This window comes from Artibeus jamaicensis, unplaced genomic scaffold (genome assembly GCF_021234435.1).
Source record: "Artibeus jamaicensis isolate MK-2021 breed Jamaican fruit bat unplaced genomic scaffold, CSHL_Jam_final contig_135, whole genome shotgun sequence".
NCBI classification, from domain to species: Eukaryota; Metazoa; Chordata; class Mammalia; order Chiroptera; family Phyllostomidae; genus Artibeus; species Artibeus jamaicensis.
The window spans coordinates 1,551,805-1,573,549 of NW_026521267.1; the positions used below are offsets into that span (position 1 = coordinate 1,551,805).

General features: G+C 39.4%; 1 protein-coding gene across 7 annotated transcripts in view; it reads right to left on the reverse strand.

The window, feature by feature from the left end:
- The window catches only part of NINL (ninein like), a 208,288-nt gene that overhangs the window by 119,240 nt on the left and 67,303 nt on the right, over window positions 1–21,745 (reverse strand). For all 7 annotated transcript variants that reach the window (XM_053667257.1, XM_053667264.1, XM_037155282.2 and 4 more), the window contains one exon: window positions 4,593–4,783. In XM_053667257.1, the coding sequence (XP_053523232.1) occupies window positions 4,593–4,772 (180 nt within the window). In that variant the 5' untranslated portion in view covers window positions 4,773–4,783. The remainder of the gene's footprint in view (window positions 1–4,592; window positions 4,784–21,745) is intronic.

Here is a 21,745-nt window from a genome sequence, read left to right on the forward strand (position 1 = left end):
AGTTTGTTGTCATTTTACCGTTCATACTTTTGATCTTCTTCAATTTCATAGATAAGTCCCTTTAACCTTTCATATAATATGGGCTGGGTGATGATGAACTCCTTTAACTTGACCTTATCTGGGAAGCACTTCATCTCTCCATTCATTCTAAGTGAAGGCTTTGCTGGGTAGAATAATCTTGGATGTAGGTCCTTGCCTTTCACGATTTGGAATACTTCTTCCCAGCCCCTTATTGCCTGTAAGGTTTCTATTGAGAAATCAGCAGATTGTCTTATGGGAACTCCTTTGTAGGTAACTCTCTCCTTTCTTCTTGCTGCTTTTAAGATTCTCTATCTTTAATCTTGGGTAACTTAATGATGATGTGCCTTGGTGTGTTCCTCCTTGGGTCCAACTTCTTTGGGACTGTCTGAGCTTCCTGGACTTCCTGGAAGCCTATTTTCTTTGCTAGATTGGGGAAGTTTTCCTTTATTATTTGTTAAAACACGTTTTCAATTTATTGCTCTCATTCTTCTCCTTCTGGCACCCCTATTATTCAAATATTGGAATGTTTAAAGTTGTCCCAGGGGTTCCTAAGCTTTGCTTCATTTTTTTTGAATTCTTGTTTCTTCATTCTGTCTGGTTGGTTGTTTATTTCTTCCTTTTGTTCTATACCGTTGATTTGAGTCCTGGTTTCCTTCCTGTCACTGTTGGTTCCCAAATATCTTGATTTATTTTACTTTGGGTATCCTTCATTTGTTCTTTCATTTTGTGATAGAACTCAATCAGTTCTATCATCACTTTGATAAGCAGAACTTTAAATTCTCCACCAGATAGGTTGGTTATCTCCTTATCGCTTAGCTCTCCTTCTGGAGTTTTCCTCTGTTGTTACATTTGGGCCCTGTTTCTTTGTCTTGGCACATTTGTTAAGTTGTAGGGGGGCGGGGCCTTAGGTATTCACCAGGGCAGGAAAACCTTCATTGCTGCACTGCAATGCTGTCTGTGGCGGAGGGGCTAGCAAGGAAATAATGCAGCTACCCTGCTTGGCTCTAGCCCCACTTTTCAACAAACCCTCATGTGAGATTGGGAGTTTCTCCCATCACAGCAACCCTCACCATAGTCCACAGTGAGCTCTGAGTCTCAGTTTCTCAATCAGCCAGCCCCACCCACATGTTCTACGGCCTCACCTCAGGTTCTCTCCATCCACCCGCATTACCAGTCTGGTTGACTGTTTCTTTAATTCCTTGGTTGTCAATGTTCCATGCAGTTTGATTTTCTGGCACTCCTGGTTGTTTATTGATTTTATTGGCTGTTATCCTCCTTTTGGTTCTGCAAGTACTTGAAGGGTGTCTACCTACGTCTCTATCTTGGCCAGAACTGCCTTTGATGACACCTTTATTTTTTAAAAACATTTTTTGCTGCATATAGAATTCAGGTTGGTGGTTGATTTTCCCCCCAGCATATTGGAAAGACCTTTCAACTGCTCTGGCTTCTACTATCATATTTGAGAAGGCAGCTGTCAATCTAACTACTGCACATTTTTAGAATGATGTTTTTCTTTGCTTTTAAAAATTAATAATCTTTTCATTTTGAGATAATTTTAGATTTACATGTGGTTGTAGAAAAATACAAAGAGATCCTGTGTACCAATGTCTGGCTGCTTTTAACATACTCTCTTTGGCTTTGTTTTCCTTCAGTATCACAATACTATAGTAAGGTGTGGATTTCTTTTTATTTATGCTACTTGGAATTCATGGGGTTTTGAAATCCTAAATCTGTTCTGGAAATTTTAAAGCTATTATCTAATCACATAATGCCCTAGACATTCACTCTTTTCCTCCTGGAGTTCCAACTAAAGGAATGTTAGACCTTCTCACACTATCTTTTCCTTGTCTTTCTTAAGTTGTGCCTAATTTGCTGTTAAACTCTTACATTTAGTTTTTAATTTTGGTTATCACACTTTTCAGTTCTAAAAGTTTTATTTGCAGTTCTTTGTTCAGATCTTTTAAATCACTTTTTAGAATTCTCTCTTTCAGCCCTGGCTGGTATAGCTCAGTGGATTGAGCGCAGGTCTGCGAACCAGAGGATTGCAGTTCAATTCCCAGTCAGGGCACATGCCTGGGTTGCAAGCCAGTTCCCTGCAGGCCAGTTCCCAGCAGGGGATGCACTAGAGACAACCATACATTGATGTTTCTCTCCCTCTCTCCTTCCCCTCTAAAGATAAATAAATAAATAAATATTTTTTTTAAAAAAAGAATTCTCTCTTTCAAGCTTTTGTTTTTCAATCTCTTCTAACAGTAATTAAATATAGTTGTTTTATATTTTGTGCCCAATAATTCCAATCCATCAAAGCTTTGTGTTTGCCTGCTGTTTCTATTGGTTCTTACTCATCCTATCTTATTTGTGTACCTAATTATTCTTGACTGTATGCTGGTTATTATATTTGACTATTACTTAAAAGTAATTAGAAAACTTTGATGATGGTACTGTCTCAAGAGAGGACTTTGCTTTGCTTTTGCCAGATGCCTGAGGGGACCACCCATACAGGCAACCTTAATCTAAGTACAAGAACTGAGTTAAACTAGACCACTGAGGGGATGCAAGCCCAGGTAGCAAAAAAAGCACAATGGCTTATTTACTTACAGTTCATCTTTACGCTATGTGTTACCCTTTAAAAGCTTCCCTTAAATTTGGGGCTCCTTTATCAGATTCTCTACCTTGGGCGAGTATGGGTTTTGACATATTTCTCTGGTAATTGGAGGCCCCCCAAAACACATATCAATTTAACAGGTGCTTACTTAATAACTGAAAATACTTTTAGAGCAAATTGGATTTTCTGTACTAAGCTTAACCTTTCAGAATATATGACTTATAGATTTTTAGACTGGTAATTTCTTGCTGACTTGTTTATTTATTCTTTATGAAGTTATGGATAACTTCAGATCACACTCAAGAGCACTAAAGGAAATAGAGTGATTTCTTAATTCATCTAGCCCCTGTCTTTTTGGGAACACAATTTCATGGATAAAAGACAAAATGAAGTTGGAACAGACAGAAGGACAGATGGATAAACATGAACAGAGCTTTGCCAAGTGAATGGTAATCAGAAAAGATCAGGCTCCTGTCACTGCTTGTGAGTATCTGTCTCTTCTTCTAACCTAACTCCCCATTAATGTGTCTGGAGAAACTACCAGCTTCCTGGAAGGAATTACAACTCAGAGCAAATGCCTTTCAGGATGCATGTGACATGGGGGAAGTGAGAAATCTCAAAGAATCCAAGTTAATTTTTCTCTTTGATGTTCCAATACTGATCTTTTTTTTCTGTCACATTTGATGTTTCTGAATCTTATACCACTTCTGCACATACAAAGCATAAAGTGGAGAAAGGCTTGAAAATATTATGGTTTGTTCGATAAGCAGAACCTACAATCTGAATCTGGGCCTAAAAGTTATCCTTTCTGGTTTGAATTTTCCACTTTCAAAAATAACCAGGAAAACCAGATCATCTGTTTATACTGCTTAAATAACTAGAGTACTGATTTTCCACAAATGTGCCTTTTTCTGATCTTGGGTCCAAATACAATTCCAGGTGATATCAAAAGAGGCTGGAACATTATCTATAAAAAAAATATTTGCTTCCTAAGTCCAAAAGGAAAAAACCACCAAATCAGGAAGAGAATAAAGAGAGAAAGGGTGAGGTCAATTTAATTGAGTCAGCATTCTCTGCCCTAAGGAGTAAAAATACCCTATTGACAAGCATTAGTGACACAGGGCAGTTGGTTCTTTGGGGAAGAAACAAGAGGTTAGATTTGCCTGATTCTCTCCCTATGCCAGCAGTGAGGACTTTTGTTTTTGCCCAAGAGCCAATTCAGGAAAATTTACAAGCTAGATTTTTTTTCTTATTCAAAATGACAACAGTTTTACTGAATACTGTGAAAAAGACAGCTCTTCCTTCAAAGTCGAGATGATAAGATAACTGTTTCTAACACTAACAGTTTAATATGTGGAAAAATTCAAGAAGTAGGAAGAAGGAGGGACATGGTTATTAGTGTTTCCCTCAGGAAAGTTTTTAATCTACGTTCTAGATCACCATTTAAATGACCTTGAACTTCCTAGAGAAAAGAACTGAGTTCATTTCCCATCTCGCCTATATGAAATCACAGATCACCTCTGAACATAGTTTGAAATTTTGTTCAGCTGCAAGAAAAATTTCAAGCTATGTAACTGTAATACAATACAATCTACCCTTGAGGTACTTCAAAGCTGTCGGTCTCTGATTGATTTACTAGTGTGTAAACCCACAGAGCCAGCCCCGTGTTTTGTGAATCATATGCTACCCACCCATACCACAACTCCTGATACCTGCTGACAAATCACTCAAGCAACTTTCTGCAAAAACAACAACAACAACAAAAAAACCTCTGGAGGTTACTACATTTAAAAAGTCATCTTAAGAAAATTTTTCTACAATGTAGGAGTTCCATAGAGAAAAAAATACCATTTCATTTCCTAATAACTTTTCTTTGATGAGTATCCAACTGATACTTATCAAATGCCCATAATAACCAATAAAGTTCTCTGTGCTCTTTCTTAACAGAATGAAGTAAAATACCCACCCTGGCATAGCAGTCATTTCCGAGAAGTGTTTGCAGAAGAATAGGAAGGTGCTGTTCTAGATGCAGCTTAAGACAGAGTTGGGTCAGCTCCTCCTGGTCCAGAAAGCCTGTTCCTGTGGTGTCACAGCTTCTGAAGACTTCCCTGAGTTGTGAAACATAGTGATTCTCTTCTTCATCCATCCCTTAGCAGGCTGAACATGCCAGGGAAAACCAAAAACAATGGTACACTATTATTATCATACCTCACACATTCTCCCATTGTTAAGATACCAGATAGTGTGGCCTAGGGACCAGATAGAAGCTGAGTGTATAAGCAAAGGACACTGAAAACCCTCTTGGGTTTAAGTGGGCCTGGGAGGAATCTGCTCCATCTTTGTAGAACAGGCCCAAAACATCTTATTACTAATAGCCAGCCCACCTTCACAACAACCAGGAATTTTTGTTTTGCAAAAAACTAAACAATAACAAATAAAACTGGATAATTAGGAAAAAAAGACAAATATGCAGAGAATTAAAATCATCCAAAATTTCATAACCTAGAAAATCATCAATGAGCCCTGGCTGGTGTGGCTCAGAGGATTGAGTGCTGGCTTGAGAGCCAAAGGGTCACCAGTTCAATTCCCAGTCAGGGCACATGCATGGGTTGTGAGCCGGGTTCCCAGTTGGGGGTGTGTGAGACACAGCCACATATCATGTCTCTTCTTCTTTTTCTCCCTCCCTTCCCCTTTCTCTTGAATAAGTAAATAAAATGTTTATAAAATTACTCATATTTTGGCAAATATGCATTCTAATTTTTTCATACATATACAAGTATGGTTTTTTTCTTACAAATATAAGACAAATGGAAAATCCAATAAAATACAGAATTTTAATAAATAAATCATAACAGAAGAAAGACATGGTTAATAACCATCTAAAATATTCAAAATGAAACAGAGACACTATTTGTATCTATCAAAATCAAGAATAAAAACTTTCACTGCTGTAATCTCACAAATTCCTGGAAAAAGTGACAATTAATAGTGTTTTTAATAAATGTTTTTTTAAAGATTTTATTTATTTATCTTTAGAGAGGAAGGGAAGGAGAGAAATATCAATGTATGGTTGCCTCTCGTGAGTCCCCTGCTGGGAACTGACCTGCAACCCAGGCGTGTGCCCTGACTGGGAATTGAACCTTCATCGTGTAGTTCACAGGCCCGCACTCAATCCACTGAGCTACACCAGCCAGGCCACAATTAATAAATTTTTTAAAGATTTTATTTACTTATTTTTAGAGAGAGAGGGAGGGAAGTAGAAAGAGAGGGAGAGAAATATCAATGTGTGGCTGCCATTCACATGTCCCCGACTAGGGACCAGGTCCACAACCCAGGCATGTGCCTTCCCTGGGAATTGAACCGGCAACACTTTGGTTCACACCCTGCACTCAGTCCACTGAGCAACACCAGCCAAGGCAATTAATAAATAGTTAGGGATGGCATTCTTCTACATATCAAGAAATTTAAAAAATATTTTAATTATCTGACCTAGTTATTTCACATAAAAGGATTTCATAATACCTACAAGAAGTTTGCTAAATTATACTGTATTCATACAGCAGAATAAGAAGTAGCCTTAAAAATAATATTCCTAAAGAATATTTAATAGCATAGGAAGTATAGTTCATAAAATATCAGGCAGGATAACTTCTGTCTATAATAATAGCTAATATACTTAGCTGTCACTATACATATAATTATTTAACAGTTCTACCAAAAAAAAAAAAACACCTCTGCAACTTTCTGAGAATAATACACAATTCAAAAAGAGAAAAGAGGACTTCCAGTCAGGATGAAGGGATAGATGGTTACATTGTGCCTCCTTGCACAACCAGAAAAAGGAAAACAACAAACTTAAAAACAAAAAACTACCAGATAGGACAGAAAATCAAACTGCATGAAAGTCTGAAAACCAAGGAGTTGAAGAAAATTTCATCCAGACCAGTAGAAGAGGCATCGATGAGCAGTTGGGTGGAGAGGACCCTCAGCAAGGCGGTTGCTAGAAGGCCGGGCCAGGCAAGGTGGCAGCTGGTGGAGCAGGAGATCCCACATTCACATACAGATAAACCAGAAGGAACAATTGGGGAGCCAGACAGCACAACCCAGGGTTCCAGGATGGGGAAATAAAGCCTTAAATCCTCTCACTGAAAAAAACTTGTGGGGGTTGTGGCAGTGAGAGAAACAGCGAGCCTCACAGTACAGTTTACTGGAGAGACCATCAGGGTCCTAGAATGTACACAAGTCCCCAGCCCTGGGAAACAGCACCAGAAAGTCCCAATTTGCTTGTGGGTAGTGGAGAAGTGACGGGAAGCTGACCAAGAGCTAAGCAAGATGCATTGTTCCCTCTTGGACCCCTCTGCCACATACAGAGCTACAACACAGCAGTGTGGGTTTCCCTGATATCACAAATACCTAAGGCTCTGCCCTTTATTACATAACAGGTGCACTGAGACTAAACAAATATGGCCCAAATGAAAAAACAGATCAAGACTCCAGAAAAAAATACAACCAAGTGACAAAGAGATAGCTAACCTATCAGATGCAGAGTTCAAAACACTGTTAATCAGGATGCTCACAGAAATGGTTGAGTATGGGCACAAAATTGAGGAAAAAGTGAAAGCTATTAAAAGTGAAATAAAGAAAAATATACAGGGAACCAACAGTGATGGGAAGGAAACCAGGACTCAATTCAATGGTTTGGAGCACAAGGAAGAAATAAACATTCAACCAGAACAGAATGAAGAAACAAGAATTCCAAAAATTTAGGAGAGGCTTAGGAACCTCTGGGACAATGTTAAACATTCCAACATCTGAATGATAGGGGTGCCAGAAGGAGAAGAGGAAGAGCAAGAAATGGAAAACTTATTTGAACAAATGATGAAGGAGTACTTCCCCAATCTGGCAAAGGGAATAGACTTCCAGGAAGTCAGAGAGTACCAAAGAAGTTGGACCCAAGGAAGTACACACTAAGGCACATCATATTTACAATACCCAAGATCAAAGATAAGGAGAGAATCTTAAAAGCAGCAAGAAGAAAGGAGACAGTTACATACAAAGGAGTTCTCATAAGATTATTAGCTGATTTTTCAAAAGAAACCTTGCAGGCAAGAGGAGCAGGAAAGAAATATTCAAAGTTATGAAAGGCAAGGACCTACATCCAAGATTACTCTATCCAGCATTCTATCATTTATAGTAGAAAGACAGATAAAGTGCTTCCCAGATTTCCCAGATAAGGTTAAGTTAAAGGAGTTCATCATCACCAAGCCCTTAATATATGAAAGGTTAAAGGGACTTATCGAAGAAAAAGACAATAAAAAATACAAACAGTAAAGTGGCAACAAACTCACAACTATCAACAACCAAACCTAAAAAGAAAACAAAAACAAAAAGGAACTAAGCAAACAACTAGAACACGACAGAATCAAGAAATGGAGATCACATGGAGGAATAACATTGGGGAGGGCGTGGAATGGGGGAAAAGGTACAGGGAATAAGTAGCATTAATGGTTGGTAGAAAATAGACAGGGGGAAGTTAAAAACAGTAGAGAAAATGTAGAAGCCAAAGAACTTATAAGTACAACCTATGGACATGAACTAATGTCGGAGGGAGGAGGGTGGGAGGGGTGATGTAGACAGAGGATAATAAAGAGGGGAAATTGAACAAATGTAATAGCATAAATAATAAAATATATTTTAAAAGGGAAAAGAAAAATACACCAACATAGTATAAGATAACTTTGTGCTATTTTATATTTTTCTATTTTATATATTTTTATATTTCTTAAAACTTATTATAACAATGAGAATACAATATAACCAGGAAAATGTTATTAAAACATCAAACACATTAAGATCCTAAAGACACTATGATGAACCATACAAAATTGCCATTATTTGATCATGTTTACTAATAAAAATGGTAACTGGATATATTTGAACATATTATATGGACACAGGACCTATGCACAATTCTGAAAATAAGAAACATGATAAATAAACAAGCAATCTTATTAATAATCAAATAAAATACAAACATGAAACAATGAAGCAGCATCTCTTCTTAGTAAGGTGTAGTACATATTCTTTGAACAACAATTATAAAGATGTAATTTTAAAGTGGTCTATGGTGCTTTCTCATCATTGTCTCCAGGGGGCAGGGAGTTTGTGCATCAGCACAAAAACTGTATGGGCATTTAAAATCTGTTAGCATCAATTACCAAATGGAAAATATGCATGATTCTCATCTTACTCAGGAAAATAACAGATGAAATATAAAAGGTAACATTGAGTAGAATCTTCTTAGTGATATTTCACTGCAATCTCAGAATGTGAAATGCCTCCCCAACTCTTAAACTTCTGCCATCAGTTGCAAAAATAAAAGCCAATATCCATCCTAATAATGAACAAATCAGTTCATGGTCTCAGATTTCACATAAAAGTGAAATGGCAACAAGTATGTTCAGCATCTGCATGGACCTTCACTATTTGCTCATCAAATTATTCATTTATTTCTCAGACAAGAACATGGAAGTTTAAAAAGGGAAAAGAAGAATGAAGCTGTGCACATGTAGCACTCTCCCAGACTGTTTTGAGGAGGTAACTTCAAAAATATCAAGAATATAAAAAGACAAAAAATATATAAGCAACTAGAAAATAAACTAAATAATAGTTCTAAATCACCATTGGTCCAATTTATTATATGAAGTTATTCCCTCACTTAACTGGAGCTCCACCACTTTTCTAGACAAGAATCATCTTTAGTGAGCTGCATAAAACTAGTTATATGTGCAAATGCTAGTTTTTGATACACCAGGAAAAAAACTGACAGGAGAAAGTTTTTTAAAAAAATTTTTTAAATTTCAATTACAGGTGATATACAATATGACTAGTTTAAGGTATACAACCCAGTGATTAGACATTTATATAACTAACAAAGTAATCACCACCAATAAATCTAGTACCTATTTGACACCATACATAGTTATTACAATATTGGTGATTATATTCCCTATGGTGTACTTTACATCCCCATGACTATTCTGTAACTACCAATTTATACTTCTTAATTCCTTCACCTTTTCCACTCATCCCCCCAAATCCCCTCCCACCTGGCAAATGTCAAAATGTTCTCTCTATCTACGAATTTGTTTATGGTCTGTTTGCTAAATTTTTGTGTCTGTTTGTTTTTTAGATTCCACATACAGGTGAAATCATATGGCATTTCTCTTTTTCTGTCTTGACTTATTCACTCAGCACAATACCCTCTAAGACCATCCATCCATATTATTGCAGATGGCAAGATTTCATTCTTTTTTTAATGGTTGAGTTATATTTTATTGTATACATGTACCATTTCTTCTTTATCCATGCATTCATTGATGGACACACAGGTTGCTTCAATATCTTGGCTATTCTAAATAATACTGTAATGAACATATGGATACATATATCTTTTCAATTTAGTATTTGGATTTCTTTCGGATAAATACACAGACATGGAATTGCTGTTTATCCATTGTCTCTTGTTAGAGCTTTTGTTTTCAAGTCTACTTTGTCTGGTATAATTGCCACCTCAGTTTTTGTTGTTCTGTTCTCATGAAATATCTTTTTCCATCCCTTTACATTTAGTGTGTGTGTCTGTGTGTGTGTGTGTATTTTTTATCTGAAGTAAGTCTCTTGGAGACAGCACAAATAAGGGTTTTGTTATCCATTCAACCACCATATAACTGTATATCTTTAATGGCAGCATTTAATCCATTTACCTTTAAAGTATTATTGATAGATGTATATTTACTGCAACTTTATTACTCATATTTTTATTTATTTCTTTTTCTTCACACAGACCCTTTAGCATTTTTTGTAATCGTGGTTATGTAGTGATTAACTCCTTTCCCTTTTTCTTGTCTGAGAAGCTCTTTATATGTCCTTTGCTTCTAAATAATAGCATTGCTGGGTAGAGCAATCTTGCTCATAGGTCCCTGCTTTTTATTACTGTGAATATTTTGTGCCTATCCCTTCTGGTGTGCAAATTTTCTGTGTTCAAATCAGGGGACACTTTTATGGGAGCTCCCTTGTAGGAAACTACTTCCCTCTTGCTGCTTTTAAGATTGTCTCGTTCTTTAAATTTTGGCATTTTAATTATGACATATCTTGGTGTGGGCCTCTTTGGGTTTATCTTTTTTTAAAAATATATTTTATTGATTATGCCATTACAGTTGTCCTATTTCCCCACTTCATTCCTCTCCATCCTGCACACCGCCTCCCCCACCTTTCCCTCCTTTAGTTTATGACCACGTGTCTCAAGTTCTTTAGATGCTGTATTTCCCCTACTCAACTTGCCCTCCCCCTATCTATTTTCTACCTACCATCTATACTACTTATTTTCTGTACCTTCTCCCCCTTCTCCTCCTCCCACTCCCCTGTTGCTAAACCTCCATGTGATCTTCATTTCTATGGTTCTGCTCCTGATTTAGCTGTCCTCTTAGTTTGCTTTTGTTTTAGGTGTGGTTGTTAATAACTGTGAGTTTGCTGTCCTTTGTTCGTATTTTTATCTTCTTTTTCTTAGATAAGTCCCTTTAACATTTCATATAATAAGGGCTTGGTGATGATGAACTCCTTGAATTTGACCTTATCTGAGAAGCACTTCATCTGCCCTTCCATTCTAAATGAAAGCTTTGCTGAATAGAGCAATCTTGGATGTAGGTCTTTGGATTTCATGACTTGGAATACTTCTCTCCAGCCCCTTCTTGCCTGTAAGGTCTCTTTTGAGAAATCTGCTGACAGTCTGATAGGAACTCCTTTGTAGGTTGTCCCCTTATCTCTTGCTGCTTCTAGGATTCTCTCCTTCATTTTAATCTTGGCTAATGTAATTATGATGTGTCTCGGTGTGTTCCTTCTTGGGTCCAACTTCTTTGGGACTCTCTGAGCTTCCTGGATTTCCTGGAAGTCTATTTCCTTTGCCATATTAAGGAAGTTCTCTTTTATTATTTGTTCAAATAAGTTTTCCACTCATGGCCCTTCCTCTTCTCCTTCTGGAACTTCTATAATTCGGATGTTGGAACATTTAAAGATATCCTGGAGGTTGCTAAGCCTCTCCTCATTTTCTTGAATTCTTGTTTCTTCATCCTTTTCTGTTTGGTCATTTTTTTCCTCCTTCTGGTCCACTCCTTTGATTTGAGTCCCGGTGTCCTTTCCATTACTGTTGGTTTCCTGTGCATTTCCCTTCATTTCAATTAGTTTATCCTTCATTTGTTCCTCTAATTTGTGACTAAAATCAACCAGTTCTGTGACCATCCTGATCACCAGTGTTTTCAACTGTGCATATGATAAGTTGGCTATCTCATCATTGCTTTATTGTATTTTTTTCTGGAGCTTTGATCTGTTCTTTCTTTTGGACCATTTTTTTTTTCATCTTGATGTGCCTGTTACATAGTGAGGGGCAGAAGCTTAGGCATTCACCCAGGCGGGACAAACCAGGTAGCTGTGTTGTAATGCTGTATGTGGGGGAAGGGTCTGAGAGTGAACAATGGTGCTTGCTCCACTCTCCGCTGGATTTCAGTAATTTCCCCCTCTTCCCACAAGCAAATCGGGCCCTTCTGGTGCTAATTCCCAGTGGGTGGGACTGTGCATGTTCTAGGACCCTGTGGGTCTCTCCAGAAAATTCTCCTGTGAAGCTGGAAGTTTCTCCCACTGTGTCAACCTTCACAAGTGTTTTCAATCAGTGGTTTGAGGGTTTATTTCCCTGCACTGGAGTCCTGGGTTGCACAGTCCATCCACTTCCCAGTTGTTTCTCCTAGTTTATCTGTGTGTGAATGTGGGACTGCCTGGTCCACATTCCGTTGCCTCACTGGTCCACCACCTGCTGTCTTGTTGATCAGCCACAGCCTGGCATACCCCACTCCACAATCTGCTGCTTTGCTGGGTCTACCAGCTGCCATCTTGCTTGCCCCGGTCCTCCAGCTACCACCTTGATGCTATTCCTCTCTGCCCAGTTACCTTTCTCCACTCCACCTACTGGTCTGGACGAATGTGTTTCTTTAACTTCTTGGTTGTCAGACTTTCATACAGTTCAGTTTTCTGTCAGTTCTGGTTGTTTTTTGTTTTTAAATTGTTGTCCTTTTGGTTTTGCGTAGGTGTCTGCCTAAGACTCCATCTTGGCCAGAAGTCTGGTTCCTATCTCTTTGTTAAAGTTTTCACTGAGTTCATCTACTCTTCCCCTAAGTTTACCAAGCACCCTTATAACCAGTGTCTTTTTTAAATCCTCACCTGAGCATATGTCTTTATTGATTTTTAGAGAGAGAACAAGAGAGTCAGATTTATGTGAGAGAGAAACACTGATTGGTTACTTCATGTATGCACCCTTACTGGGAATCAAACCTGCAACCTTTTGGTGAATGGGATGCTGCTCAATTAACTGAGTCATCCAGCCAGGGCATAAACAGTGTTTTGAGCTGTGCATCTGGTAGAATGCTTTTCTCTATTATATATTTTTTGTGGAGTTCTATTCTTTTTTCTTTTGGGACATTTCTTTGTCTCCTCATTTTGACTGCCTCCCTGTATTTGTATCTATATATTATGTACAGTTTCTATGTCTCCCAGTCTTGGTATGTATTCTTATATAGTAGGTGAGACACTCCAGGTACACTCCTTTGTGGGCTCTGCATACCCTCCTGTTGTAGCTGAGCATTGATTGCTGGCACTTCAGTGGGAGGGATTTACACACCCAGAACAATCAGATGCAAGGACTGGTCATGATCACACCAGAGGAGATGTTGTGCAGAAGCTAACCCCTCAGAGCAGGACTTGCTTCAGCAGGGCTCAAGTGCCTGATGACACTGTCCCTTGAGTGCATCATTCAAGGAGCTGGTTGGTTGATGCTCCAGTGTGGTCTGAACCTGTCCATCAGATGTGCTGGCTCTGCGGCCGCTCAAGTCGTGCAGTCTATGATTGGTCACCACCTGTGCCCTGCCTAAGGCTATCTGGCATGAGGTACAGAGCATTTTGTAGAGGGATGCTACTTTTGGGGGGCTTAGAGGCACCCACAAGAGGCCAAAGCTTCAAACAAAGGCTGGCTGCTGCTAGTGTTGTGGTTGGAACAGCTTATCAAGAAGTATGGGGTACACTGAGGCCAGATGCTACTGATTTGGGTGTTTGTGAACCTTCCAGAGATTTTAAGAAAGTCCTCATCATGAGCCTTCAAGATAAGTTGTTTATATGTAAAAGCCACTGGAAATGGCTTGGGTTAGCCCACAAGTTGGGTGGGACCAGGTCTCTGGGAATCACTAGGGTGGGACAAACAGTGGTAGTCAGGTTGGCAGAGACTCAGATATGGCTCTCCCTGTAGGAGATGGACTCAGCAAAGAGCAGCAGCCTTTGCCAGCCCTTGTGTGGGGGAGAAAGCAGCCCCTTCAACCCTTGTCCCAGAGCCAAAAAAAAATTAACTTCCTCTCTTTATGTCCCTGATAACCTTCAAGCTGCTGCCTCAGTGCTGGAGCTCAGAGCTTGTGAGTTCATTAGGTAAGTCCATGGGTGGGCCCTTTAAAAGGAATGCCTGGGACTCCAGTAGCTCTCTAATCTCACTCAGCTGCAATCCCCGCTGTGAGCCAGAGAACTTCTCTTTTTTGCAATGCAATGCTGGGTTAGGTTGGGGGCACTGATGTCAGGCTGGGATCCCTTGCTATTTTTTTATTGCTGTTCAATTACAGTTGTCCTGATTTCCCCCGCACTGCTCCGTCCAGCCTCTCCGCCCTTCCCTGCTCCCACAGTCAATCCCCACAACGTTCCTTGTCCTGAGGTCCTTTATACATGTTCCCTGATGGCCCTTTCCCTTCTTTCCCGTTATGCTCTGCACTCTTCCCTCTGGTCACTGTCAGTTTGTTCTTTATTTCTATGTCTCTTGTTCTATTTTCCTCATTTGTTTGTTTGGTTGATTAGGTCCCAGTTATATGTAAGATCATAGGGTATTTGTCTTTCATTTCTTTATCATTCAGCACAGTACTCTACTGTTCCATCCATGTTGTAGGAACATGTTCCATCCATGTTCCTACTCGTTCTGCTGCATAGTATTCCATTGTATAAATGGACCACAGTTTTTTGATCCATTCATTTATTGATGATGGGCACTTAGTCTGTTTCCACCACTTGGCTATTGTTATTAATGCTGCTATGAACGTTGGGGTGCATAGGTCCTTTTGAATTGGTATTTCTAGATTTGTAGGGTATAATCCCAGAGCTGGCATCAGTGGATCAAAAGGCAGCCCCATTTTTACTTTTTTGAGGAAACTAGGTACTGTGTTTCACAGAGGCTGCACTCCTACCAGCAGTGAACTAATGTTCTTTTGTCCACAATCTCACCAGCACTTGTTTGTTGATTCGTTAATGATGGCCATTCCGACTGGTGTGAAGTGGCATCTCACTGTGGTTTCAACTTGCATCTCTCTGATGACTAGTGATGTTGAAAATTCTTTCATATGTCTGTGCCCCTATATCCTTCTTGCAGAAGTGTCAGTTTAGGCCCCTTGCCAATTTTTTAATTGGATTGTTTTCCTGGTGTGGAGTCATGTGAGTTCTTTATATATTTTGGAGATCAAACCCTTGTCTGAGGTATCAATTGCAAACATATTCTCCTGTGCAGTTAGTTTCCTTTTCATTTTGTTGATGTTTCCTTTGGCTGTGAAAACTTTTGATTTTGATGAAGTCCCATTTGTTTATTCATTCCTTTCTATCCCTTGTCCTAGGGGTTGTATCAATAAAAATATTGCTTCATGGGATATCTGAAATTTTCCTATGTTCTCCTTTAAGACTTGCACAGTGTCACAATTCATATTTAGTCTTTTATCCAGCTTTTCTCTTTTTAAATATACTTCATTGATTAATCTACTACAGTGGTTCCATTTTGCCCCCTTTATTGCCCTCCACCCTGCACACAGCCTCCAACCCACACTGCCCCTCCCACAAACATTAGTTCATGTCCAAAGGTCATACATATAAGTTGTTTGGCTTCTACATTCCCTATACTGTTCCTAACCTCCCCTTGTCTATTTTCTACCAACCATTTATGCTACTTATTCCCAGTACCTTTTCTCCCTCTCTCCCTCTCCACTCCCCCACTGATAACTCTCCATGGCTTCTCCATTTCTGTGATTCTGTTCCTGTTCTAGTTGTCTGCTTAGTTCCATTTTAGGTTTGGTTGTTGATAGTTATGAGTTTGTTGCCACTTTACTGTTTGTATTTTTTATTGTCTTTTTCTTCGATAAGTCCCTTTAACCTTTCATATATTAAGGGCTTGGTGATGATGAACTCCTTGAATTTGGTCTTATCTGGGAAGCACTTTATCTTCCCTCCCATTCTAAATGATAGCTTTGCTGCATAGGGTAATCTTGGATGTAGGACCTTGCCTTTCATAACTTTGAATACTTCTTTCCAGTCCCTTCTTGCCTGCAAGGTTTCTTTGGAGAAACAAGCTGAGTCTTATGAGAATTCTTTTGTACATAAATATACTGTCTCCTTTCTTCTTGCTGCTTTTAAGATTCTCTCCTTATCTTTGATCTTGAGTAGTGTAATTATGATGTGCCTTAGTGTGTACTTCCTTGGGTCCAACTTCTTTGGTACTCTCTGACTTCCTGGAAGTCTATTCCCTTTGCCAGATTGGGGAAGTTCTCCTTCATTTGTTCAAATAAGTTTTCCATTTCTTGCTCTTCCTCTTCTCCTTCTGGCACCCCTATCATTCAGATGTTGGAATGTTTAACATTGTCCCAGAGGTTCCTAAGCCTCTCCTAAATTTTTGGAATTCTTGTTTCTTCATTCTGTTCTGGTTGAATGTTTATTTCTTCCTTGTGCTCCAAACCATTGAATTGAGTCCTGGTTTCCTTCCCATCACTGTTGGTTCCCTGTATATTTTTCTTTATTTCACTTTTAATAGCCTTCACTTTTTCCTCTATTTTGGAACCATATTCAATCAGTTCTGTGAACATCCTTAGTACAAGTGTTTTGAATTCTGCATCTGATAGATTGGCTATCTCTTCATTGAATAATTCTATTTTTGTTTTGTTTTGTTTTTAGTTTTTTAAAATATATTTTATTGATTATGCCATTACAGTTGTCCTATTTCCCCACTTCATTCCCCTCCACCCTGCACACCCCCTCCACCATTCCCCCCTTTAGTTTATGACCACGTGTCTCAAGTTCTTTAGATTCTATATTGCCCATACTATTCTTGCCCTCCCCCCTATCTATTTTCTACCTACCATCTATGCTACTTATTTTCTGTACCTTCTCCCCCTTCTCCTCCTCCCACTCCCCTGTTGCTAAACCTCCATGTGATCTTCATTTCTATGGTTCTGCTCCTGATTTAGCTGTCCTCTTAGTTTGCTTTTGTTTTAGGTGTGGTTGATAATAACTGTGAGTTTGCTGCCCTTTCACTGTTCATAGTTTTTATCTTCTTTTTCTTAGATAAGTCCCTTTAACATTTCATATAATAAGGGCTTGGTGATGATGAACTCCTTGAATTTGACCTTATCTGAGAAGCACTTTATATGCCCTTCCATTCTAAATAAAAGCTTTGCTGAATAGAGCAATCTTGGATGTAGGTCTTTGGATTTCATGACTTGGAATACTTCTCTCCAGCCCCTTCTTGCCTGTAAGGTCTCTTTTGAGAAATCAGCTGACAGTCTGATGGGAACTCCTTTGTAGGTGACTGTCCCCTTATTCCTTGCAGCTTCTAGGATTCTCTCGTTCATTTTAATCTTGGCTAACGTAATGATGATGTGCCTTGGTGTGTTCCTTCTTGGGTCCAACTTCTTTGGGACTCTCTGAGCTTCCTGGATTTCCTGGAAGTCTATTTCCTTTGCAAGATTGGGGAAGTTCTCTTTTATTATTTGTTCAAATAAGTTTTCCACTGGTGGCTGTTTCTCTTCCCCTTCTAATTCAACACCCTATTAATTGGGATGTTGGAACATTTAAAGATGTCCTGGAGGTTGCTAAGCCTCTCCTCATTCTTTTGAATTCTTGTTTCTTCATCCTTTTCTGTTTGGTCATTTTTTTTCCTCCTTCTGGTCCACTCCTTTGATTTGAGTCCCTGTGTCCTTTCCATTACTGTTGGTCTCCTGCCATTTCCCTTCATTTCAATTAGTTTATCCTTCATTTGTTCCTCTAATTTGTGACTATAATCAACCAGTTCTGTGAGCATTCTGATCACAAGTGTTTTGAACTGTGCATCTGAAAATTTGGCTGTCTCTTGGTGGCTTAGATTTATCGGCTCTGGGGCTCTGAGTTGTTCTTGAGCCATGTTTTGATCTGTTTTTGCCTGTTATGTACGAGGAAGTGTTCACCAGGGCAGGGCCACCCAGGTCCATGGTTTGTGAGGCTGTATGTGGGGGCAGGATCAGAGAGGGACAATGGCAGTTCTCTCCACTGCTCTCCACCGCTGGGGCCTGTGTGGTCCGTCTCACCACCGCTAGCTCCTTCACCAGTTTATCTGCACTCGAATGTGTGACCACCGTCAGCCCTCCGTGGGTCCACCGCCTTGCACCCTCAGTGGGTCCAATGCCTTGAGCCCTCAGTAGGTCCACCAGCTTCTCCACACCTGGGATCCGCCCACAGCTGCTGGTGCACCTGGGTAGCATGCCCAGGTAGGTCCAGTGGATCTTTCCTGCCTGACCCTGCTCTGCTGCTGACTCTGCCCCTCTTAAGGGTTTGGCTGAAGGGTTCGTTGTTGTCAGACTTCCATGTAGTTCAATTTTCTGTAGTTTGGCTGCGTTTTTGTTGCTAAAACTTTGTTGTTTTTAAACTTGGTTGTGTGAGAAAACGAAGTGCTTCCACCTATGCCTGCATCTTCATGGAAGTCTGAATAATTCTATTTTTGGAGTTTTGATGTGTTCTTTCATTTGGGCCATATTTCTTTGTCTGGCCACTCCTGTTAAATTTTAGTGGGCAAAACCTTTGTTTATTTTTCATGGTAGGGCAACCCACATAGCTGCATTGTGACACTGTCTGTGGGGGAGGAGTCAGAGAGGAAGCACTGTGGCTTGCTCCATTCTTGGCCAGCTTTCAGTTAATTCCTACACTACCCACAAGCAAATTGGGCCCTTCACGTGCTGATTCCTGGGTGGGTGGGATTATGTATATTTTAGGACCCTGTGGGTCTCTTCAGTAATCTGTCCTGTGAGACTGGGAGTTTCTCCTGCTGCAGCAACCCCCACAGGTTTTTACAGTCGGAGGTTCAGAGGCTTTCTTTTCCAGTGCTGGAACCCTGGGTTGCGTGGTCTGTCTCACTCCCCAGTTGTTCCTCCTGGTTTATCTGAATGCAAATGTGGGACTTCCCCATCTGCCAGCCACCACCTTGCCTGCCTTGTACCCCTGCCACCACCTTTTTGTGAGTCCTCTCCACCTGGTTGCCCATCTACGCCTCTCTTACCAGTGTATGAATGTTACTTCTTTAACTCCTTGGTTTTGGAACTTTCTTACAGTTCAATTTTCTGGCAGTTCTGGTTATTTTTTGTTTTTAAATTTGTTATCTTCTTTTGGAGGATATGCAAGGAGGGAATGTATATCTACCTATCCCTCCATCTTGGCTGGAAGTCAAACTTACAAACTTCTGTACATCGAAGAAAATAATCAACAGAGTGAAAAGGCAACTAACAAATGAATGGGGAAAAATAACTGCAAATTGTATATATGATAAGGAGTTAATAACTGGAGTATATAAAGAATTCCTACAACTTAACAGCAAAAAGTTAATGACCTAATTAAAAAAATGAAAAAACATGAATAGAGATTTTCCCAAAGAGGACATAGAAATGGCCAAAAAACTTATGAAAATATACTCATCAGCTCTAATCATCAGAGAAACACAAATCAAAACCATAATGAGATATCTATTAGGATGGCCATTATTAAATGAAATTAAAAAACAGAAAACAAGTGTTTGTGAGGTTGTGAAGAAACTGGAAGCTTCATATGCTGTTGGTGGGAATATAAACTGGTGTTAAGAACTGTGGAAAACAGTATGGAGGGTCCTCAATAAACAAGCTAAGAATCACACTTTGGGGTATTTATCCTAAAAAAAAAAACTTGAAAGGATGATCTGAAAGAGATATTTGAACTGCCATGTCCATTTCAGCATCATTCACAATAACCAAGAGGTAGGGGCAGCACAAATGTCAACTGACTAACGAATGGATAAAGAAAATGAGATATATACTTACATTGAAATGTTATTCAGTCTTTAAAAGGAAGGAAATCTAGTCACATGCTACATAACAGATGAACCTTGAGGACATCATGTTAAGTGAAATAGCTAGTAACAAGAGAATAAATACTATATGATTCTACTTATAGGCAGTATTCAGAGTGGTCAAAATCATGGTGAGAGAAAGTAGAATGGTGGTTACCAAGGACTGGGGGTGGGAAAAATGGGAGAAACTGTTCAGTTAGTATAGAGTTTCAGTTTTGCAAAATGAAAAAGCTGTACAGATCTGTTGCACAACAATGTGCATATAGCGAACACTACAGAACTGTACATTTAAAAATAGTTAAGAAGGCAAATTTTATACTATGTGTTTTTTCCACCGTTAAAATTTTTTTTAATAAAAAATCTTTTTAAAAGAAAAGCAAAGCTGAGCCTGGTTTGAGATAAGGCTGCCAGGCATTCTGAAAAACAAGACAGTACAGGAGGGGGCAAGCCCTTGAAAGTCTGTGTGTATCACCTCCAATAGCTAGGAAAAGGAAAACCTCGAGACTGTGTGTTCTTTCCAAGACTTGGAAGAAGGAATGGGAGGGGTCTACAGTGCTTAAATAAAAGCTCATGAAACCACTTTGGTGAACTCCCTGCCTCCCATCATGTATGCAAAATGAACAAACAGAGTAAGGAGCAAAATAGGTATTTATTCAGGCTAACAGACCCCCCCCATACCTACATTTGGGTAGTCACATCTCTCCTGGAAGGCTGGCAGTACCTTTGCCCATCAATCAACATGTAACTCCCTCACCCCCATCCTTCCAACTATGTAAGTCCTTAGAACAGGACTCTCTCTTGGCTCTCTTTCACCCCAAGGGGGGCCCCTGGCCACCAGGGTGCTGGTCACCTGGCCTCTGACCACCCTGCTCTTGAGACCTTGCTTTTCTATTAGAACTTAGCACTAATAAACTTTGCTTTCATGCTTAAAAAAAAGAAAAGCTGAAAATTTGATGGGTTGTTTTCTGAAATTTCTTGGTTCTATTTTACACCCATTTAACCTGGATTTTCCTTTACTTAAAAAAAAAAATCAACTCCAAAGCTCCAGGCATCCTCTCCGAACAAGGGAAGGAAATCAGTTGAAGGGGAAACGGATTAGTGAAATAATCCAAGACTTTTCCAAGCAGACAGATGGCAAAGTACACTGTGTGGGACAAGAACAAACACACCTACATCACATATATCATCATGAAATTTCAGAACAAATAAAGTTATAAAAGTGTCCAAATAGAAAGGAGTAGTTCTACACTCACAGTGACAATTCTGGGGGCTAGAGTAGCACAGCAAGTACTCTCAACAGCAAGACTGAGAGTTAGAGGACTGCCTCTGACATCCTCAGAGAAGATCTAGAAATTGAGGAATTCAGGAAGATGGAGGGAGGCACAGGACCTAGGACCTGAGTCACATGCAAGCACTGAAGACCATTCTGGGTGACATTGACGTAAGAAACAACCAAACCTGTAGAAAATTTTTATAGGAGTTTATTTGAGCCAAATTGAGGACATAGGTCAGGAATCAAGATTTCAAAGAACCAGAAGATTAGTTTTGCAGCTTCCTTTTATGCATTTGATTAAAGAAGGAAGATAAAGAAGTTTACATAAAGGTAGGAAGAAGCAGTGCCAGAATAGAATAGAATTACAGGGTAGTTAAGATTATGTGCCCTCTTAGCAGGATGACAGCTATAGGGGATGGGCAGAGGTTAGGGGGTGGAGGACTTGAGAAAAAAAGGCAAAAAAAAACCAGTGGGGTGATTGTAGGGGTGGAGAGGGGAGTATATGGGGACTGAATGGTAGTGGAAAAATACAATAAATTTTTTTAAATAAAATTAAAGATTATGTGCTCTCTTCAGGGATCTCAGAGGGGACATTTCAAAGGTGTATTAACCT